The following is a 22,466-nucleotide window of genomic DNA, read 5'->3' as shown; positions in this document are numbered from 1 at the left end:
TTTGTATTAAATAAATGTCACTCAGAAAAAGGTCATATCAAGTCGGTATTGTAATTCTACCGCTGCAGTAGATTTACGGTCGAGTAGCAAGTTAAATGTTGTTTTCCATATTTCATGTCACGGGTGTATATGCTTGCAGCTTAAACGTGACAGTTGCCGTATTATAGCTGAGTGTAATGAAATATAGTTAAATTTTTTTTATTTCTACTTTTTTCCTCGTTATTTAATTGCTTTGTTTTTACTGACCGACATCGAAGTTAACGATTATTAATTGGCGAATACTTATTAGAAATATTGCTGCGATAAAATTTTTACTTTTAACATAAAAACTTTGATTTGTTTGATTGAACGGTATCTATTTTACGGCCGACTTGAAAATTTGGAGGTTTCATAACGTAGCGTGGTCGTTGCCTGTAATTCAGAACGTTTTCTTTTGAGTACTGCTCATCTCTTTATATCTTTTTATCTTATATTAATTTTACGCTTTCTTTTGTAGCGGTGGCAAATCTTACTTTGGTACAAATGAATTCCAGAGTACTTCGCTAACCGCCATATAACTTGCGGGTGACTGCTGTTTTACCGTCGTCAAAAAAAAATATAAAGAAAAAGAACTGTAGAAAAAAATTTATCTTCCCATTAGACTTAGCAGTCTGTTATGCATCAAGTACATTAAACAACACTTGCGAGACGATTTCCATTTTTTTTATCGGCGTAAAAAAAAATTAAAAAATTATAGAGTTAATAAAAAATAACAGACTGGGATAACATTTTGATATTGAAATAAGTTTTTCACTATGTATTCTCCTACTTCGCCGAGTACTATATCAATTAATCGATTTTTAAACGTTTATTTTGAAAAATAAACGTTTTACAATAAAATTGGTATCGTTGGAATTGTCATTGCAAAACGTCGACTATCATACTTTGAAATCGAAATAAAATGATGAAAGTGCGTAGCGGATGTAGATTTGAATTAAAAAGGCGCACGCGGGACGACGGGTTTTTTCGTTCAAATATAGTCTGGTTGCAGTGTATTACGTAACTGCAATTTATTGTTTACTTATAACCCGTTTACTTATTTTGTAATTTATTTCCTGTAGCAAGATGTATGTTCAGCTGTAACAGTGTGCGTTAGAATAATTACTTTACTCGGCGCTGAAACAACCTACATCGTCGATCTTCTGTAAACTCATAGAGTCCTATATTTGATGGCGTTCTATATTAACTCGTTTCCGTTCTTAGTTTCTTCTATAGCGATCCAGGGTACAAGCTAAATAGGTACGGTACGGTTTAGGTAGTAGTGCATGAACAAAGAACTCGGCTCCTTACGAGCTATTCGACGAAGCCGGCCAACATTCCGGAGATCACCGGAATATAATAGAATCAACGGTAAATGAAATGTTAAAAATATTAAAATTTTATTCGGTTTAAGAAAAATGCTTTTAGAATAATAAACAAAATTTCTGGCAACAAATTAAAAACTATTTCCATATCGATTACGTCTCGATTAGATAAAATTTACTACCGTTAATTGCACGGGTTAAACATTTTAAATATCTATATTTTTATTATTTTTTATTATTTATAGAATGTTTTATTTTAACATTATCAAATTGTCGTCTATGTAAACCGGTCTGTTAATAAAAAGATAAAATAAAATGTAGATTAATTAATTATGTATTATAAATATAATTACGAGATTACAGTTTATAAAATTCTTTCGTTTAATTTATATACTTTAAGACTTATCTTTTATTTAGGTACCGCGAGGTAAGATTGACCTCGATTTTAAGGTTACCTCGTATCATGAAGATGAATTATGTTAAACGAACGAATAAACCATATTTGTATTCGTTATAATTCGATATTTGCTTTTGGTAAAAGGATTTGTTAATTTGGCATAAAACCTTGTAATTATGAAATACAACTTTTTTGAAGTCCGAACGTGTTTTTGTTTCTTATATTTATTTATATGTGTATTTTATATGATTAAAATTAGTCGCTATTATTAGGAGCTGGGTGTGTTGCATAAATTTTATTTTTGGTTGCACGTCTTTCCCATTATTTATCCATTTGAGTACGATAAGCGCTTTAATTCTTTCTGACTAAAAAACGAAAACTAGATTGCAACAATCGAAAGTATTTAGGAACGGTTTATTTTCGGTTATTCTATGGCGTAAGGTAACTCAACGTATGAACCTAGACCCGTCTATTTCGGTGAACTCCTTTTTTACGTCCTTGTACGAACTAAAGAAAGTATTATGATCGCGAAAAATTTAGGTTTTCAGATTTCACCGGAAATATCCATTTTGACCATTCCTGAAAACATTTTGACTAGTTTCGGCGTGACGTTTGTTCGTACGTACGTATGTATCACGCATAACTCAAAAACGGTTAGCCGTAGGATGTTGAAATTTTGGATTTAAGACTAATGTAACATCTAGTTGTGCACTTCTCCTTTTGATTGCAATCGATTGAACCAAAAGTGTCCAAAAAAGCCCAAAATCCGAAAAAAATGGATTTTGGTCTTTTTCTTAACTGCTGTAAACGGCCCTCATCGAGTGCTTTTCAAGGATGTATCATAAGTGGTACTTATTTTATTTGGTTCCAAATAAAATTTTAATTAATGAAGTATTTTGATCTTACAGGGGGAAGGATCTCCTTTTTTAACCTCTTTTTTTAAATTTAAATATATTGATTTATTAACCTCTGATTGTAAAAAAAGTATTTTAAAAAATAATAAGTCAGTAATAATAAAAAAAATATAAAAAAATAATGAAATAAAATGTTATGTACTCTTCATTTTTTAAATGTGTATGTGTAATTTAATAGGAAGTTAGTTATGTGGTGTCCACATCATATTTTCTTTTTTATATATTATTTTCTTCAGATATTTTTCAGATATTTTCTTTTTTGTTATATAAAATATCTACGAGTCGGTAAACTTTTTATTAAAGAATTTTCTTTCTATATAAATCAAACCTGAAGCAGAGAATATAAAAGGAAAATTTACCGATATTCCATTCCGAGATTCTTTTATTTAGGGAGTTACGCTTTTTTGAAATTACATGTCTGTCTTTCGAGTGTATCGATTTTCCAGTTTGAACCGGTCTCCATCCACACAAACCGAAGCGAATATTCCTTGTAATAGCAACATGTATCGGTCGTGTCGGGTACTACTGATTCGCGCCACTTAGTTCTCGTGTCCGGAGAAAAGGTATCGATCTTCCGCAGGATAGATATAATACTTAAGATATACTCTAAATCGCTATTATTTTTCCTGTCGTTTATTTCTCTTTAGTAAATCTTCAATCTCTTTGACCACCCGTTTTTATCCTCGACGCCTTGTTCCCCGATTTAAGTGCGACGCGTAAGCCGCTGATTTCTGCTTGCTGGAGATGCCGGGGCGTGTGGGTCCGGTACATCTTTAGTTTTGTCTGATGTATCGCCGGCTACCTGCAGAACGGTTCGTGAACTCTGTTTTTTGCTTGCCGGGTGTGACCGGCGCATTAAATCGGGGTTTCTCCTATTTATCGTCGGTAAACCGATAAAACAACTTTACAAAGCAAATAAAGACTTTTTTTGTATGAATCTTTAGGAATCTCTTTTTTGGAGAGGAGGAGCACTGAGATAAAAAACGGATTCGTTGTTATGATTTTATAGGGAAATAAATGCTTATTTATTCGTTATCGTCATCGTAAATTTGTTACCGTTTTTGAATGAATTCGTCGTATAAGCTCGAAGCTTGCGGCTTAGAATACGGGAATATTATATTTTTTTATATACTGTCTTGATCGTCAGAAAAAAGTATTGATATTCGTCTCCACGTTTAGTACTCAGCGTTATGTTATTCGTTTTCAAAGCTCTTACAAGGTCGTCTATGTTTATATTAAACAGTCGGGGACGTATACTGTCCCCGACTGTTTAATCTTAAGGATAATCTTTGTTATCGACCGCTATTTTTGCGTTTCTATGCAAGTTTTGAGAGATTGCACATTTAGGATATGCTCTTTTAATCATAACTGACCGTAATTTCCTTTTATTAGTCTTGTCTATTATGTTTTTTTTTCTTAATCTACCTTCTATTTTCATAATCTAATTTAAATTTCCTCCGTCTGTAAATAATTTTTTTAATACTAAAAACATTAACGTGTCGATTCAAAATCATCATCCCTTACGGAAGCCGAACAGAATTCGATAGTTGTGAAACTTAACACTATGTTTACCGATGAAGAAAATAGCGTTATGAAAGCGGTACATCTAAAATAGCCTTTTATGATTTTGAAAATCATTCTTTGGAATTTTACAATTAATGTTTTTCTGATAAAATATTTTTAAGATAGTTTGTCTGGGTGGAGGTTAGTTCGGATGGAGTAGATTGAGCACACGAAAGGATGTAGCACAAAGGGTCAACTGCTCGGAATGTTCTTAGCGAAACTATTTCGTTGAGATTTTAAGTTCCCGCTGCTGCAACAACATAACTATAAAGGAAAAATATAGAGTTCAGCAAAAGATTTGGGTATCGGGGTTTCTGTAAAGGTCGACGTTTCAAAATTCCCCTTTGTCAAAATAATGCAAAAAGGATATACAAAATTTCCGGATGATGTATATACAGTACCCGCTACATAACGGCGAGCTTGGATGATCAAGCCCGTACGTCACTGCTATATTATTGTTCTCTGAAACATTGGCGCGCCTCGATTAGTCATCTCTCGTAGTAACGTAAATATGATGCACGGTACCTCGGGCAGTAATCGTTGCACTCCAAGGTCACCGTTACTTGGCGACGACTGTACATACGTACGTGTGTTGGGCTGTACTTCGGCTAATATTGTTGAAGTAAGTTCTTCGGTTCCCGGGTAAGAATGTATCAAATAAATCTTCAGTTCATCGTTTGATAATGAAATATAGAGGGGGACCGGTTCTGTTTGCGATCAGAGAGTTAGCCGGAAACGTTCAGTACTTAATGACGAAACACTGGAAGATGTTAGGGTAAGCTTTTTAAACTCGCTCGACAAATCGTTACGAAAACGTGCACAACAAAAAGGAATATCTCTGTACTGTGCCTTTAAAGCTACCCGGCTACTTAACGTAAAGCCTTACTGAATTCGTGTTTCGCATGAATTACTCCCGGTCTATTCTGTTAGGCTCCGCTACTGTCAACGGTTTAATTAGTTTGTTCGGGAGAGTATTAAATTGTCGGATAATGTATTTTTTACAGATGAAGCTCGGTTTCACTGGAGCGGTTACGTTAATTGGTTTCAACAAGACCGGGCCACGTGTCACACGGCAAGAGCAACATTGGACCTGTTGACAGATTTCTTTGGTGAAAGAGTAATTTCGATCGGCTTATCGCCAGCTAGGTCACTTAATCTTTCTGCAGATATTTTTTTTCTCTGCGGATATGTAAAAGGTTGTCTATTCAAACGTAATCCCCGCACCTTTGAAGAATTGAAAGCCAACATAACTTAAGAATTAGGAGAAATGGGAAGAGTGATACGTCGAAAGGTTTCACGGAATGTGAAAAAGAGGGTAAAGGCTTGCATTGATGAAAATGGTGTGGTCACTTATAACATTTGTTATAAAAAAATTTGATATCAATGTTGTTTTGCGCAAGTAATTGTAATATTTATAACTAATCGCGTTAAATATAGCGCATTATTTTTCTTTAAATACGGTTGCGTTTTAAAACAAATAGCCGGTATAAAGAAAGTCGATGTTACGTATTATAACACGTAATATCGTTTACTAGTACACGATCTTACAGTGTACTAGTTGCACTAGTACTATCGTACTAGTGCATGACAGGTGTTTATAGATATTTTTCGAACGCCCTGTGCAATGATGGATGGATAAGTTTAGAAAGTATTACTGTGTATTTTGTTACAGCTACACTGTTTAAACGCTGTATATTTTATTACAATGACTTAGGCTATTATTATGGTTGACGGCTACTTTAGAGGGGCGTGATTAGATAATGATATATTTCATGACGTAGAACAGCCCATGTGGCGATTGTACTTAATGTTGTTGATTGTATCTAATTTATTTAAGGGATTTCTGGGTAATTATTTCCGATCGGCGAACTGTGTTATGTTACGGAATATATGATTCCCGAACTTTTTCCATTCGGCGGTTATTTTGTTGGAATAAATATTTCGACATTCTTTCAATCGAACAAGCGATTCTTCCTGTTACCTCTTTTTATATCGCTTAACTGTACGAGGGGTACTCTAAAGTAAATACCGCCGGGAAATTTATCTCCTTAAGGATGTGGACCTGTTCCGTTCATGGCCACGCTAGTAATGTACACACTGCACTGTTGTCTGCAAGTTGTCGCGTTGTAGTATCTTTGATTACGTGTGAATTATTACGTTAAATGAATAGGAGAATCGATGTAGCCGCCGACTGTGAAATACGTGGAGTCATACGTTTTTTAAACCATCAAAACGTTAAGCCGCCTGAAATTCATAGACAGCTGGTTATTGTGTACGGTTATGGTGATATATTTTTTTTCTCTTCAGTCATTTGACTGGTTTGTTGCAGCTCTCCAAGATTCCCTATCCAGTGCAAGTCGTTTCATTTCGGTATAACCCCCTACATCCTACATCCCTAACAATTTGTTTTACATATTCCAAACGTGGTCTGCCTACACAATTTTTTTCTTCTACCTGTCCCTCCAATATTAAAGCGACTATTCCAGGATGCCTTAGTATGTGGCCTATAAGTCTGTCTCTTCTTTTAACTATAATTTTCCAAATGCTTCTTTCTTCATCTATTTGCCGCAATACCTCTTCATTTGTCACTTTATCCACCCGTTTGATTTTTAACATTCTCCTATAGCACCGCATTACAAAAGCTTCTAATCTTTTCTTCTCAGATACTCCGATCGTCCAAGTTTCACTTCCATATAAAACGACACTCCAAACGTATACTTTCAAAAATCTTTTCTGACATTTAAATTAATTTTTTATGTAAATAAATTATATTTCCCAAATAACAAAATTTTTCTATCTCCATAATCTTTTCTCCTCCTATTTTCACATTCAGTGGTCACATTATGGTGATAATGTAATAATTAAAAGAAACGTCCGAAAATGGTGTGAAAGGTTTAGAAAAAACATAATCAATGTGCACGATGAAACACGTTCGGGGAGGCCCTCGATAATCAACGAGGACTTGTTGAAACGCGTCGATGATGAAATCAGAAACGATTTCCGACCTGACCGTTCCTTTTCCTGATGTTTCAAGACCCCTACTGAAGATTATCGTTAGTTGTCGGTTTAAGATTAGTTATACTTCTGGCTCTTTTTACATTAAGTTTTTCAATTCTGAGTTATTGGGGGATGGTATTGGAATATTAGAGCGTTTTTATGTATTCCTTTTTTGCATACAAAGAAAAAATGTTATCTTAAAACTATTATTGAAGTAAATTGGAAATCCTAAACCCCGTTTACAAAAAAGTTTACTTGAAATGTAAAACTGGAGGCCTTTGTAGAATTTTTAAACGATCATGTTAGTAAAAGCTGAGAAAAATTATAAGTAAGGTTTTTAATAAGTAATTGAAGCAGTAATAATAAATATTGGTACTTACGTATTAGCCCGTCGACCAATAAATTGCAAACATTTGGGTTATTGTTAATATCATCTGATATAACCGTTATATTACCATTTTTATAATTATATTTATTTATTTTATAAATATAATTTAACAAAACGTAATCTACGCTCTCTTTGCTCGCTAACCTTGACTAATTAACACAGTAATGTTTTGAGTATTTAAATAATAAATTCTGTAATTATTGCAATTATTTATTCTTTAAATAATCAAAACATTACTGATAATTAGTCGAGGTTAGCGAGCGAAGGGAGCGTAGGTTAAATTTGGTTAATATATCTATAATTATAAACAATAATGCGACTGACTAATACGTAAGTACCTAAGTATTAATTAACAAATTAACAATATTGAAACACTATTAAATGAATAATTTGGTAAACTTTGTTAAATAAAAAAAAAAAAAGTAAACGAAAGAGTAAATAAAAAAGAAAAAAGAATGTTGTTTTAGGAAATTCAAATCGGAGCGTGAAGTAAGCACAATTCTTTCATCGCTTATCTGTAATAAAAGAATTAGTTGGGGAACTGTTTTATCGGTAATGATATAGAAACTTTGTTGTGAGTATTGATAGGGAACCGATATCTAATATCTTTCTACAATTAAATTTATAAAGAATCTTTTTATGAAAGTTTCTACCGTAAAAAATTTAAGGTAACCCCCCCTCCACCGTCACTTAAAATGTTGTTTATGGGAGAGGATATCTGTTTGATTGATTTAAGATTCATTCTTTGTTTTATCTTTATTGAGAATAATCTTTCTTTATTATGATAAAGAATCGGGTCGGATATGTCCGACCTGATAAAAGAAGAAAGGATTAATTTTTGGCAGGAAAGATGTTTTAAAATTAAACTTTACACTTTCGTTTGGAATTGCCTAAAAGAACAACAGTTAGTAAAAAAATTAAAAAGAGATTTTTAATTTTATTCGATAAATTCTGTTAGAAACACTCATTATAACGTTTCAGTGTTATTTATTTATTAATTAATACTCGTATTTGTTGTTATTTCATAATTATTCTTTTAATTGTATGCTATTTCCACGGTAGTTGTTGAAAACCAATTATGAGTTATAGTTTTTCAATGTTATGTAATTAAGGTTTGAAATTTATAGAAAATATAAGTAACATGACGTTATTTTTGTTTTAGAAGTACATTTATTATTTTATTAATATCTTCTGTTTATTATGAGTTCTACAATCGAAATGTTACTAAGATGTGGTTTATTCCTGTGTTTGGAATACATCCAGCAATTTCTTGTTACGTAACTAATGTTATGTTTAATGATTATTTAAAGGTTACACAAACCATTGAAAGGGAATTTATTCGTTGGTTTAAACAATTTTATTGAATCGTTTACGTACCTTTTATAAAAAAAGGAGTTTCCTATGCGACTATTATTTGTAGCGTTGTATTCGAAGTCTCGTATTTATTTCATAATTGAAAATTTTGTTTAAATCTTTATTTCGCCGATCCGGTTCGCAATAGTGAATAATTCGGTAGGATTCAGGTTTAAATCCAGATAAAGTTTTAAAGTTTTTGTTATACTTCGTTCGTCGGGGTTCTGTTAACCGCAATACATCAGAAATTGTCGGTTTGTTGCGGACGATCCGACTACTGATTCCTACAATGGAGATCCGACCGAGCGGTTTATAGTCGGATGCTAACATATATAATACAATTCCGGGGATAGGCGACAGCTTTTGTTAAGATTTTTTTAACCTGAACGTTTTTTTCCTGGCCGTAAAGAATTTTTTTTTTAAGGCCGTTTTATATATTCTCTTTTTCTGAAAATACCGTGTATTTAAAGCCGGTCAATACCAATTCGGTGATAAACAATGTCCTTTCTTCGTTGTATGTAAACATGTAGGCTATTTATAGATCAACCTCTGGCAGGGTGTTACAAACAGACCGATTTCCATAGAAAAACAACGCTTGTGTAGTAGATATCTAATTAAACTTAAATATTGTCAATTAAAATATAGTCCGTTGTCTTTTTGTTTTGTAACGCTCGATTAGTATTACGCGGTAAGTTGTACGCGGTAGTTGCGGCTTCGTCAGTTCACGAGCTACCTAGCGTCATTGGTTTTTTTCAAGCAGAAGGAAACGCCTGCGTCCAACATCCACCGTCGTCTGTGCGTAGTTTACACAGTAATAATGTAATGAGTGATGGTTTTGTGAAAAAATGGTGCGTGAAATTCAGAGAAGGACGAACTAATGTGCACGATGAGAAAGGATAAGGGCGACATTCCATTGTAAGTGAAAAAATTGTTGAAAAAAATTGAACATGCCCTTCTTAATAAACACCGCTTCACAATTACTGACCTTAGTAAAAGTTTTCAAGATTTTGGGTTTACGTAATTATTGCGGACGACGGGTACCGAAATTATTTACAGAACCACTACGAAACGAAAAGAACGGGAGCGGCAACGTTTCTTCATCAGTACAAGAATGAAGAAAGTGAATTTCTTGAGGATATTGTTACTGGAAACGAGACATAGATTCGGTTCATCGATATTGAGATAAAAGAAAACATGTGAAAACATTTGATTTTTGCTGACCACGGTAGGGGAAGACACCGCCTTTTGACGATCCCGATCGCCATCCACCTCCTCCGTTCCTAGTCCTGATTGGCTTTACTGGAGGTCGTGTTTTAGACTTTAAATGCGATTACATATCACAGTCATCAGTTTGGCCCGTTATCAGGATGCAGCCGATGCAAATTTCTCACAAATCCGTCAGTGTGTTTACTCAACGTGTTATTGTCGCCTTCGTATTAGATTTATTCCAATTACGCTCGTAAAAATCGTAATTGTAGATAATTTGTAGTAGATAACTCTGAATTTGTGGCCCTCTCAACTAACTGAATAACCGTTTCGAGGAAGCGTGATCCCCGCGCCTATCTCTAACACCGAAGGACGCTAAACAACCATTTCCATATTTTAATAGACTGTATGTAAAATTATTTATATAGGTCGGCCAAAAAATCTTAATTTTATTATCATATCTCCTAAACGAGTGTTGATCGCAACAATAGCAATTTTGTCCTGCAGATACCCAAATACACCTCTTAACCTATCAAAGACAATTAAGAAATTCAATTATGAAATTCTAACCAGAAGCAAACGCTAACTGTCTCTGATTTAGTCCGCTTGTGGGAGCGAGGTCAGTGCCTTCACCCTCTCGTACCGGAGCTCCATCACGGAGTTCCTAACACAGTCTTCCTCCTAAAAATAAACAGCTCAACTAACCGGACTCGATGCCAAAACGCTTAACTTGGCGAAGTGTGTCCAAGCGGGCTCCCTAGGGGGTTTCGGGTTGCTAATGTATCTTAGAGCATCAAACCCCTTCGGCCACCCTCTGCAGGGCCAGAAACATAAGTAAACCGGCAACTGCATTCTACTCCTTTTGGATATTCCGATCGACTTGCAATTCTAGATCAGAATTAAATTTTGCGAGTTCTCTTAACTATTGTAGTCGTTCAGCTTTCTACTTTGGACAGACGTACGAGTATTTTCAAAATTATAAGATAACTAACTTTAATCGAGTCGAAGTAGTCTGTGTAACGCGTCTTTTTAACCGACCGGCTACATTAAATTGTCACTTTGAGAGTAATGATGACACAACGTCGCCGGTTCTCGTGGCAAATAGAATGAGGATATCAATTATAGTAAAGCCGACTATCGTTGCGTTTCGGGGGGTCGGCGTGCTAATATGGACCCACCGGGTTGGTCTAGTGGTGAACGCGTCTTCCCAAATCAGCTGATTTGGAAGTCGAGAGTTCCAGCGTTCAAGTCCTAGTAAAGACAGCTATTTTTACACGGATTTGAATACTAGATCGTGGATACCGGTGTTCTTTGGTGGTTGGGTTTCAATTAACCACACATCTCAGGAACGGTCGAACTGAGAATGTACAGGACTACACTTCATTCACACTCATACATATCATCCTCTGAAGTATTATCTGAAAGGTAATTACCGGAGGCTAAACAGGAAAAAGAAAAAGGAGTGCTAATATGGAAGAGCACATTCAGCTTCGGTGAAGATATCAGGGCACCGCTTCATTTTACGTTTCCTCTAGTAAACCTGGCACGAGGTGCTTGCTGATCTTGTTAAGTCGCCTACGACAGTTTCGGTTTGAGCGCTTAATACACATTTAATGTTAATCTGAGAGAGATGCTTATACTACATATTGTTTACGTTAGTAAAACTATTGTTAGATGTTACACATTATTGTTACAACATTTTATACAACACATTGTTGCATGCATAAACGAAACAAATTATTAAATATTTATACGTTTTGTCAATCTTAAAAAAATAAATAAATAAATAGATACATCCTACAAGATGATAATAATGTTTTACGGTTACACGATTTATTTTTTAATTAGGTTGTTTTAATCTTTTCAATTTTGAGATAGTATAACAATTATTGAGTCTGTATAAAAGTATTAAGTTGTAGTAAGGTGTCAAAGTGGTGGCTGCTTACTTACTGTTTAGAAGGATACCGTTTTGCTAATTGTTGTTCCTAATAAATTTTTCGTAATCATGTTCCCAGGAACGTTTTTGTGCGGGCGAGTTAATTTTTAGAATTTGTTTTATTATATAATGTGTAATTTTAATATTGTTTCTTTATTAAATTTTTATTATACCTAATGGGAGTAAGATAAGATGATTCAGCATTTTTATAGGAAGTAACATTGTATTTGTATTTTTTGTTTCTGAAATATGTATTGTTTATTCTCGTATTATGACATTTGATTTTTGTTGATCGTGCGGCTTGTTTAGGTGTGCGTATGAAAACGATTTCATAAAAACTTACGTCGATGCGCGGAAGATTTTGTTTTTAATAGCGTGTTGAAAGTTTAAATGATCATAGGCCGTATATTTTTTATTATTATGAGTTCATTTTCACACGCTCAATTATAGCATACAGTCGTAGATTCGTCATCGCTGCGATACTAATGCCTCACGCTTTCTTGCAGCACAGATCTTTATTTGTGTCGTGAAATGTTTTCACGTAGGTGCAGCGTCGCGTAATCACTTCTTGTAATCGTTTAATTCAAGGGGCGTCAGAAATTACAAGCCGGATGACGTCAACCGTATTGCCGATATTTTGCTTGACCTATTGCTGTAGATTTTTTTTTTACTATTAAATAATAGTAATAATTCTATTATATACTGGTTTGTACTGGTTTTAAACACCGATATGGCTGAAACGACAGTTTTTGTGCAAATAGTTGCACCTTTGCAAACGACCTTGTGCAAACGAAAACCACGTTTATACGATCACTCTACCGGTGAATATTCAAAGAACGTAAATTCTAGGATATTCAAGGATGTGAGTGACAAAGCGCGGGCCGAATCAGCTACTGAAACGAATTGAAAATAGAGTAATTTGTTTAAAATATAAATTATTTGACAAGGAGTATCTGTGCTTATAAATTATTTAATGCCAAACATTGACCGGTCGTTTACTATCTATATCGTCTATGACTTAATAATAATCAACACCTATCTCCATTGAAATTTTTTTCAGACGATTCAAACCGCTCACGTCATTTCACCCGTAACGGTTTTTCTAATTCTTTAGCGTTTTTTCAGCAATCGCTTCATGGCCTTCGCAAACGAACGACGTCGACGACGAGAGAATGCCGCGTCGCTGCGTTTTCATCGTTCAGTTGGTGCATAATCGATGAACGCGATTGATTATTTTGTTGCGGTTTCACTGTAACATCCTGCGCTGTGAGACTTTTTCTTCATCGTGCTATATTCTACTTTGCTACGATAAGCCGCTCTTCGAATTCATTCAGAAGTCGGTTGGTGACCGTCAGCTCTCTGCGTAAATCATCTCTTTAGGTTTTCACAATCGAATATTTTCCGCACTTTCGCAAAAATGGTGTCGCACGTTTGTAAGTACATCGTGTAAATTAACGGTTTCTGGTTTTCTAGAACGTGTGATTAAAGCATATAAACGTGGTTCGTTAATGAACATTGTTTGAAGTCGCCGGTTAGAGGGTATATGAAGGGGGTCGATTAAAATGTCCTCTTTAATGACTCCCTAGTACGCTTCCGTTCTTCAACTACGTTACTTATGTCGTTTAATATTAAACGATATCGTAAGTTTTAAATTTAAATTGCTCTGTCCCGTTTTCTTTTATAACTATAGTATAGCATTCCGTTATCGGTGCGCCTACCTCCGGTCAAAATTGTTTACGAACTTGTACCGTTGTTCTCCTATCTATAAAATATCTGTCATGATATTCTTGTTCATTTTAAAACACGCGTAATTATTATCGGCCTGACTGTATCCGTTTGTACTCTGAATGTAATCCTACTCATCGTGACTTGACTTACACTTCGTATTATTTTCTGACGACTTACTTGCGCAAATGAACTGTCGTCTGTTGAAATTTATTTCTATATAGGGATGCATCCAAAATCTTGGTGTTCTTTTCCGATGATGGTAATATTAATACTGAAGAGCGTCTTCATAGACGTCACTATAGCGTACTAGAAGCACGTTACGTCGTACTAAAGCGCATCACTAGACGTAGTCGAACGACTTAAGTAACCGGCGTTGGCTATCTACTGATCGATGGACATTTGATGGTTGAACGCTTTCGTGCCGCTTTGTGTATTATTGCAGTACGCTCCGTGTGAATAAGTAGAGGGCGTGTTACGTAGCCTTGCTGCATGAAGTATACTATAATACAAATCTATGACGATGCGCTACGAGTATGATCCTGTGTAAAAACGGCCTGAGTATTCATTGAAAGCGATAATTAAATTAATTTTTAATTTTCACCAGTATTTCAGTGAAATTATTTTTTAAATTAGCGGCAGTATGATAAACATGTATACAGAACGCCTTTAATAATATACGATATATGTTTATTAATAATTAAAATATAATCCCGGCATTTAAATTAAAGTCTATTTAATTTAAATTCGGTCGATTTCGGATGACCCGAGTCCATTCGATTTTGAGGCGTGTAATAATCCGTGTAAGATAATTTTTTATTTAACGTACTAAAGTAGAATTATTATAGATATCGTATATCAGTCTTTATTAATTGTAACTGCTTCTTGACGTACCGGATGAAACGATTTAAACTTCTACATTATAAAAGGATTAAAAAAGAAAGTCACAAGTAATCTACATATATCCTGTATAGGGGGTGGGAGGAAAGTCCCCCATCCCCTTCAGGATATCCTGTAGGGGGTTTACAGTTTACAATTCAGTCGGATACTTGTAATCGGTAAAGATTCTAGGGACCGGCGGGATTATTCCTTTAGGAACTCTCTGTATATTACCGGGGTTGGTGTTGAATTTCCGGAAGAAAAATAATTTTTGTTGCGGTATATGTTTATGTCGGTCGATAAAAAAATTGTTTTTCGGTAATGATTCTATATCGGATCTCCCGAGGAACTACATACTGTGCGCGGTATAGTGGAGTAAAACCGACCTGCAGATCGATCGTTGCTCTACCTTACGGTCGCTCGATAAACGTAATATAATGACAAAAAATTCCTATCCGGTAAAATGGGGCTTCCAGTATCGCGTATGAAGTACAAAAAAAATCTAAGAATGGAATATATATTTAAAAGTTATCTTTGCTTTACTACGTTTGTTTACTAGTAGAACTACTATTTTGTAAACATAAGTCTTTACGATAAGTCGACTTTTATGTATATCGCCTAATTTATTACCTATTTAAAAATAAATTTCAGTCACCTCACAATTATTATGTCGTTATCCTACTACAAGTAGTTCTTATACATGTAACTTCTAACATTTTTTTTCGGTGACTAGAATACAAACAGCGCACACCTAGTAATAAATTAATGAATTTAATTCGTACTATTTTTTATTTTTTTATTTTTTTGTTAACGAGAAATTAAATATTAAGACGGCGGATTAAAAAAAAATGCTTTAAATTGGATTCCTTACCTAATAAATAGTAAATTTTATTTAAAAGAGAATGTTAGATGGATCTCCAATTGTATCAGTGTACGGACTTTCTTATTTATTTCTTTCTAACTCAGCCTGCTGAACTACGCTGCTAGCGCACGAGTCTGCTTTTCTGCTTTGTTTGTTGTTGATCTGCTTTTGTTTGTTTCTGGTTGTTGTTAAGTTTGTTTTTCGCATTTTGTTATTTTTTATCAATTTCTGTATTTATTTTGGTTAATAAAATGAATCGGTTGTAATTAAAAACATAACACGAAAAAATACAAAAATAAATACAATATTCCACCAAATAGTTACGTCGTTTATGAATACGTCGTTTTTATGAATATGCTACTGAAATTATAATGTAATTTTTTTTTGTTAAGTGCGGAATTTGAATTAGTGAATAATTTATGCTGGTAGTGGCGCTTTTAATCTTCCCATTTTAAAACGGCGGGTAGCTCCAGGACTTTAACGATCGGGATGCGAACAAGATTTCCTGAACTTGGTCTCGCCTTTCATCTTGAAAATCTTCGAAACATCATTATTAATATTACGTAAAATTATATTTAAAAAAAAATGATTTGCGCAATTATTAAATCCAAAATCGAGTCGATCTTAGAAATACAGTACCGGAACAGATGTTTCACGTTAAATTCTAATCTTCTAATGATAAGAACAATAGAAGTTCTGTATAAGTTGGTGAAAGTATCTTTAAATTTATCATTTGATCGCTAACATTTAACGTTTAATTGGCTGTTCTAGTATAGTTGAATTTAATAGATTAATTATTCTCTTAGGGGGACCCTCAAGTGTTTTTACATGGTGAACCAGTTGAAGCATGCGCACGGGTTAGTGTAGTTTGACCGAAGAATAACGTGGGCAACATATTTAAAGGAGCTGAAGTTGAAATGTTTAAAAATATTGGACGTGCTGATAGTTTTATTTAATAAACGATCGAGTGTGCATGTTGCGCTTCTACCGAGCTCTAATCCGTTCCTGTTTGGACTACGGCTGTGTGACCTACCGTCTGCTCGGTCCTCACCGCTCTTAGAACGTTGGATTCCGTCCATCATTCATTCATTCATTCGTCTTGCTACAGATGCTTTCGCTCTAGCCCTTTGGTAAGTAAGCCGGTGGAAAGCGGTGAGCGATCCCTTTCTAATAGACGGAATCAAATGATTTGCACTTTCGTAGTTCGTATTAAAGCGCAACGAAATCATTCAACAACTGATACGGTGGTTCTCTAACCAACATCTGAATCGATACTAAGAAAAGCCGAGATGTACTGCGCCACTAAGGATCAGAGCTCATCGCCTTTTCTCAGCTCTAATCATACAATTACCTCCAGTCCTTAATGTTGCTTCATGTTATTACCCCCCTTGGCAGCCTTTTCTTGTTAATTACTGCTTTGATCTTTGCCAATGTAATAAAAATAACACAAATCCGGATATCGTACAAAACGAATTTTATAATATTATAAACTGCATGAATCCTGATGTTACAGTTTATACAGACGGCTCTAGAAACGTTTATTCAGTTAGTTGTGGTTTTGCTGCTGGCAGCAGAACATATATGTTTGGCCTTCCCTGCATCACCAATATTTTCGTCGCAGTCTGTATGCCATTAACAAGGTCTTACAGGCCTTGTTAAGGTAAGACGCCTTGTTAATGCCTTAAAATTTCTACACGTTATTGTTTGCTCGAATTCCATGAATGCCTTGCAGGCATTAGTGACGTATACTCCATACACCCTGTCGTTTGTGAGATTCAGTGTGTTATTTCGCAGATGACTAGTCTTAATACTGCTTCTGCTGTATTAGTATTAATAGCTTCTGCTGGATCTCCAGCCATACAGGAATTTCAGGCAATGAGCGGGCAGACAGTGTGGCAAAAAGGTTTGTTTTCAGCCCTTCTTTTACCAGTTGCGTTGCTTCTAAATATCTTGTCTGTTTCCTGAAAAGGGTAGTTCATGATAAGTAGCAAAGCGAGTGGGATACCCTGAGTAATAAACTTCGTCCGATAAAAAACACTGGTTCACCGTGGAGCTCTTCATGCATTAATAACCGTCGAGAGGAGGATTAATAAATATTCGCCGCTGGAACTGTGAAGCTCACAGTTCCATACATAAATGTTTGTATCTTTCTCATAAACTGGGGGATGACTACTGACATTAAGTAAGGATTATCTAAAGTTTAAAGAAAAAAGGACTCGTTATATTAAATGTTACCGATAATATCAAGTGGAAATAGGGGGTGCTGCAGTTCCACAGTGCCTATACGCGAGCCGCCACTGCTGTTTAATTAACATATATAAATTACTGTAATGTTTTGTAAATATTCATGCCGTTTGCTGTAGTGCAGATTGCGATTTTATTTATCGAGTTATATAATGTGATATTCTTTGTGTTATTTCGCTTTTAGCATGCGTTACAAGATTTTTACTTTGAAGACGTATTTTTGGGTTTTTAGTTAAGTAATTTTTAACTGTACAGTTTTTGTAGAATATCGTATCCGGGCGATGATAACACGAAAGTTTTTTTCTCCATAAAAAAAAATAAAAAATCTTAGGGGGCGTCCCCCTCCCCATTTTGCGTTACCGTATGTTTTTTAATTTGGCTTAGACTTGTAATTCTTTATAGCTCATTTTTAAATTTAGGTGCAGGGGATTGTGTGGAACGGTACGGGTTGCACTGGCTTGTAGTAACCTTTTCGATATTAATAAAGATTTTGTTCGTAATTCATTAAAAAATGTTTTACGAATAGGAAAATAAGCAGTTAAAAATACTCGTTTGTAAAACAAAATTGGAAAGAAGGGTTAAAAAAACATTAGTTACTCAAATGATAACTTTGTGTACTCTGTTAATGTCTCAATCCCTTATTTTTTTGTTTGTGCTTTTGAATAATTATTGTTTTTAAATCTTTACTTTTTTATGTTCTAAACAAACAAAACAGTTTACAGTCTAGACAAAATTATATGATTTGTTTTATTATAAATTATATTAGGATAAGATGGAAAAACAAAATTTAATGACAGTCTTTATGGTGGGAATTCGCTTACATTAAGAAATTAGTTTTGGAAATCTTATTTAACAAAAAAAAAGGTTATTACTTTTTTCAGATTAAGTTGAAAGGTTACGTAATGAATGCGCATAACTTCATTCGGGTCGCAAAGTGTTACTCAGAACTTTTGGTTTTTTAATGATGATTTTTTGTTAACTAAATACTGATTTTTAATTGTAATTAATATGCTATTAACAGTTTTATTGATTATCTAATGCGATTTTACAGGTGAGGTGAGCTGCCGCGGTGCAGTCATGCTGCCTCAATCAGAGCCGGATCATAGAAGAGTCGGCCGCAGTCATTCGCGATCCTGGTATGCGGGTGAATCGTGCGGTGATGTTTCCACATCTTCCAGGGCGGCGACGACTAGATCGTGGTACGGCGGACCCGGACCCGGTTACGGAGCGCTGTCCGAAGAGGATTTACATTCACCGACGGTCACCCCGGCCAGATCCGGCGGTCGTATCGATCTGTTGAAGTCGCTCGTCTCGATGGCGTCCCTCAGTAGACGGCGCAGCTCTTCGGCTACGGCCCTTCACTCCGTCGCCGCATCGGCCGCACCGCTTATTCGACCGAGAAAATGCGAAACGGTCGTCGCTCTTTCCAGCCTTCAAGTGGAACCCGTCAATCGGCTACGTTACCCCAGCCGCGTTTGTTCCCGTTGTTCGAGTCTTCTTTCCATGGCATCTTCTTCCAGATATTCTATAAATACCACCGGTGGATTTGTCCAAGTCAACCCTCCTACCCCTTTCCTCTGCAAACTCTGTCTGATCGAAGTACCTACTTCTAACATGTGGACTTCGACACAGTGTTCCTGTACTTTCTGTTTGGATGTAAGTATAGTCATCGTGTTTACGATTATTATTTTAATTAAAATGAGTTCTTTGTCGTTTTACACTATAGAATTCATATTCCTAGTGTGCTCACAAGACTGTAGAGCCCTAAGCTTTTGATACCTTTATTTCATCTAAACAAGCATAAAGTAATGTATGCCCTTTAAAGAACAAAAGTTTTCAGAAAATAACTTTTATGATTATGCGATGTGAAGATAACAGATTTATAACAATTGAACTGAAAACTATAGATGTTAAAAAAGTCTAGCTGACAACTAATTGTCTGCAACTTGTCAAACAAAATGTGAAAACTGAAGTTGATAATAATAATAATAATACTAATAATAATAATAATAATAATAATAATAATAATAATAATAATAATAATGGTTTAGTCACTAATAAATGTCTTATAAGTAGGGAAATTTTACTCGGATTTTGTAACTTATCTAACCTGTTGAAGAGTTTTTATATTAATGTAAGTCACGGTAAATTTGATTGGCATTCTATTATTAATACCCATTCTTTAGTTTATAGGATGTCATGTTTGTAAGGGCTATAGTAACTAGTGCTATTGTAAAGTAATTAGATGGGTAAAGACTATTTTAATGCATGCAAATTGGTAAACAGCGAGAACAATGTCGATTGAAGGATACACACTGTTTTCTTGAAATGTTAATAATCCCATTACAGTTCACACAAATGCTTCCATTAAAATTATTGTAGGAATATTTTTAAATAGTTTAAAGGTGCTATGCATGTTTCCTATATTTTAATTTACGATATTTAAAAACCATCAGTACGCATTTAACTCGTAGTTACTTGTTATCTTTGGAATGATCACACATGGGTATCAAACAAAGAGAGATCAAGACCTACTGGGATTATAAACTGTAGAAAGGTTTAAAAAACTACTAAAAATAGAATGGAAAAAATAATGTTACAAAAAGAACTGTTTATTCACAATTGGGTTAAGATAAGTTGATCCTGGTTTGTTTTGTTCAGGTCAATCATTCATATGTGTTGCTTAGACAAAAAGAAACAAACTGGTGTATCAGACTTAGGATTTAGTTTTGAATGAGATGTAAATCATTATGGAAAAGGTGAAGTTCAGACTATATTCTACTTCTGGGCATCTCATTTGTGTTGTACGATTTAGTAATTAAAATACATAAGAAAGTCATCTTTTGTTTTTTAATAATAATTAATGATTTTAAAATTATTGCATAAAAAATTATCATCTTAACGATGTGTTGGATTTTATAGCATGAAACACATTTGTTGCTCTTGTTGCTCGTTCAAGTCAATTACTCATCTCGTTAAAAAAATTAATGAATATGTCGATAGTATTGTTCATCATACTTTTTTTTTGAGATTAACAAAAATATTAGTATTGACCATATATGTGTAAAGGTCGACATTCTGCATTATGCATTTATTTAATTTTTTATTATAAACTGTATCTCAGTTATTCATTGAAGGGAGTGAATATTGTATCATTAACTTGTAACTGATGTAATTGTTATTAAATGTAAATTTTGCATGTTTTGATGCATTTTGTTCCTCATTCATTTATTAAACTGTTAAGTCATTCAGTTAAACAGGACTAAAGTTACCGTATTTAGACTTCTTACTAGACATCTGTGTTGTAATTTACTAATATTAAAATTAAACTATAATACTAATAAAGACAGCAGAGAATAAACACTTGTATAATTTATTCTTAGTAAAATATAATTTAACATCTGGGTTACTAATTTAAAAAAAAAATTAGTGCCATTTTTATTTTTTAAATAATTTTTGTCTTTTTACATTTGATTTTGCCTTTGTCTTAAAGATATACTTATATAAAAAAAGAAACTCAATAAAACAAAATAAATTTACAATATCTTATTAATTTTGATTTTTTTTTTGCATGAAATTAAATAAAAAACAATAAATAATTGATTACTGAAATTGATATGCACATAATGTAAAGTACTCCAGAAGTAAAAACTCAGACGAGGTAATCAAATAAAAGGTTACCCCAAACACAAATCAAATTAGGATTTATAAACAGAATTAATAATTTCATTAAAAACAAAGCAATAAAGAACAAAAAAATTGTATATATCGTATAAGCAGTTATATTACTGTATACAATTAGAACAAACAGAAGAATGAAAACATAACTTTCTCAAGGACTTTATTTCAAACCATTAGTCCACTCTTATTTTACAGCAATCTATTGTTATGCAATGAGCAGCCTTTTTTTTAAACTTTTCTCTAAAACTATGCAAACTGTTTTCAGCAACTTTCTCAAGGACTTTATTTCAAACCATTAGTCCACTCTTATTTTACAGCAATCTATTGTTATGCAATGAGCAGCCTTTTTTTTAAACTTTTCTCTAAAACTATGCAAACTGTTTTCAGCTTCTTATATTTTTGGACAAGTTATTGTAATATAAAAGTGGACAAGGGAAAACAAAACATATTTGCAACTGTGTGTTCTTTATTTTCAAAACAGTGCAGTTGCATTTTCTATAGGTATCATGCATTATTGTTCTAAATCCTAACTTTGAGCTATAATTATAAAAATAACAGATTAAAATTTAAAAATATATGTATGTATTATGTGAGATATAGTGCTGAAAAGCATAGTATGAATAATAAAACTGAAAAGTTAATAATAATAATGTAGAATAGATTATATTGAATTAGCATATTATATATTCAGGATTTTTGATTAAATTATTTATTATTTATTCAGGAAAGTTTGATTAATGTGGTTTCTCCATTTTTAAGCTGAATACAGAGAACCTTAGATATATATTTGTGTGCGTGTGCGCGCACACACACACACACACACACACAGAGAGAGAGAGAGAGAGAGAGAGAGAGAGAGAGAGAGAGAGAGCAAGAGTGTGTGTTTATCATTTATAAATTGAACAAAATACAAAATTCATCTATTGTTAGGGCTTATCACAAATAAATGGAGCATTCCAGGATTTTCTCTTCTGAGTG

The 22,466-nt window shown here is 34.1% G+C and overlaps 1 protein-coding gene across 4 annotated transcripts in view; it reads left to right on the top strand.

The window, feature by feature from the left end:
• LOC142326338 (putative E3 ubiquitin-protein ligase RNF144A) overlaps window positions 1–22,466 on the top strand; it is a 416,013-nt gene that overhangs the window by 369,992 nt on the left and 23,555 nt on the right. For all 4 annotated transcript variants that reach the window (XM_075368754.1, XM_075368752.1, XM_075368755.1 and 1 more), the window contains one exon: window positions 18,859–19,463. In XM_075368754.1, the coding sequence (XP_075224869.1) occupies window positions 18,885–19,463 (579 nt within the window). In that variant the 5' untranslated portion in view covers window positions 18,859–18,884. The remainder of the gene's footprint in view (window positions 1–18,858; window positions 19,464–22,466) is intronic.

This window comes from Lycorma delicatula, chromosome 6, assembly GCF_047948215.1.
Source record: "Lycorma delicatula isolate Av1 chromosome 6, ASM4794821v1, whole genome shotgun sequence".
Taxonomy (NCBI): Eukaryota; Metazoa; Arthropoda; class Insecta; order Hemiptera; family Fulgoridae; genus Lycorma; species Lycorma delicatula.
Note: the sequence above shows the minus strand (reverse complement) of the source record. Positions and strands in the feature narration are given on the sequence as shown.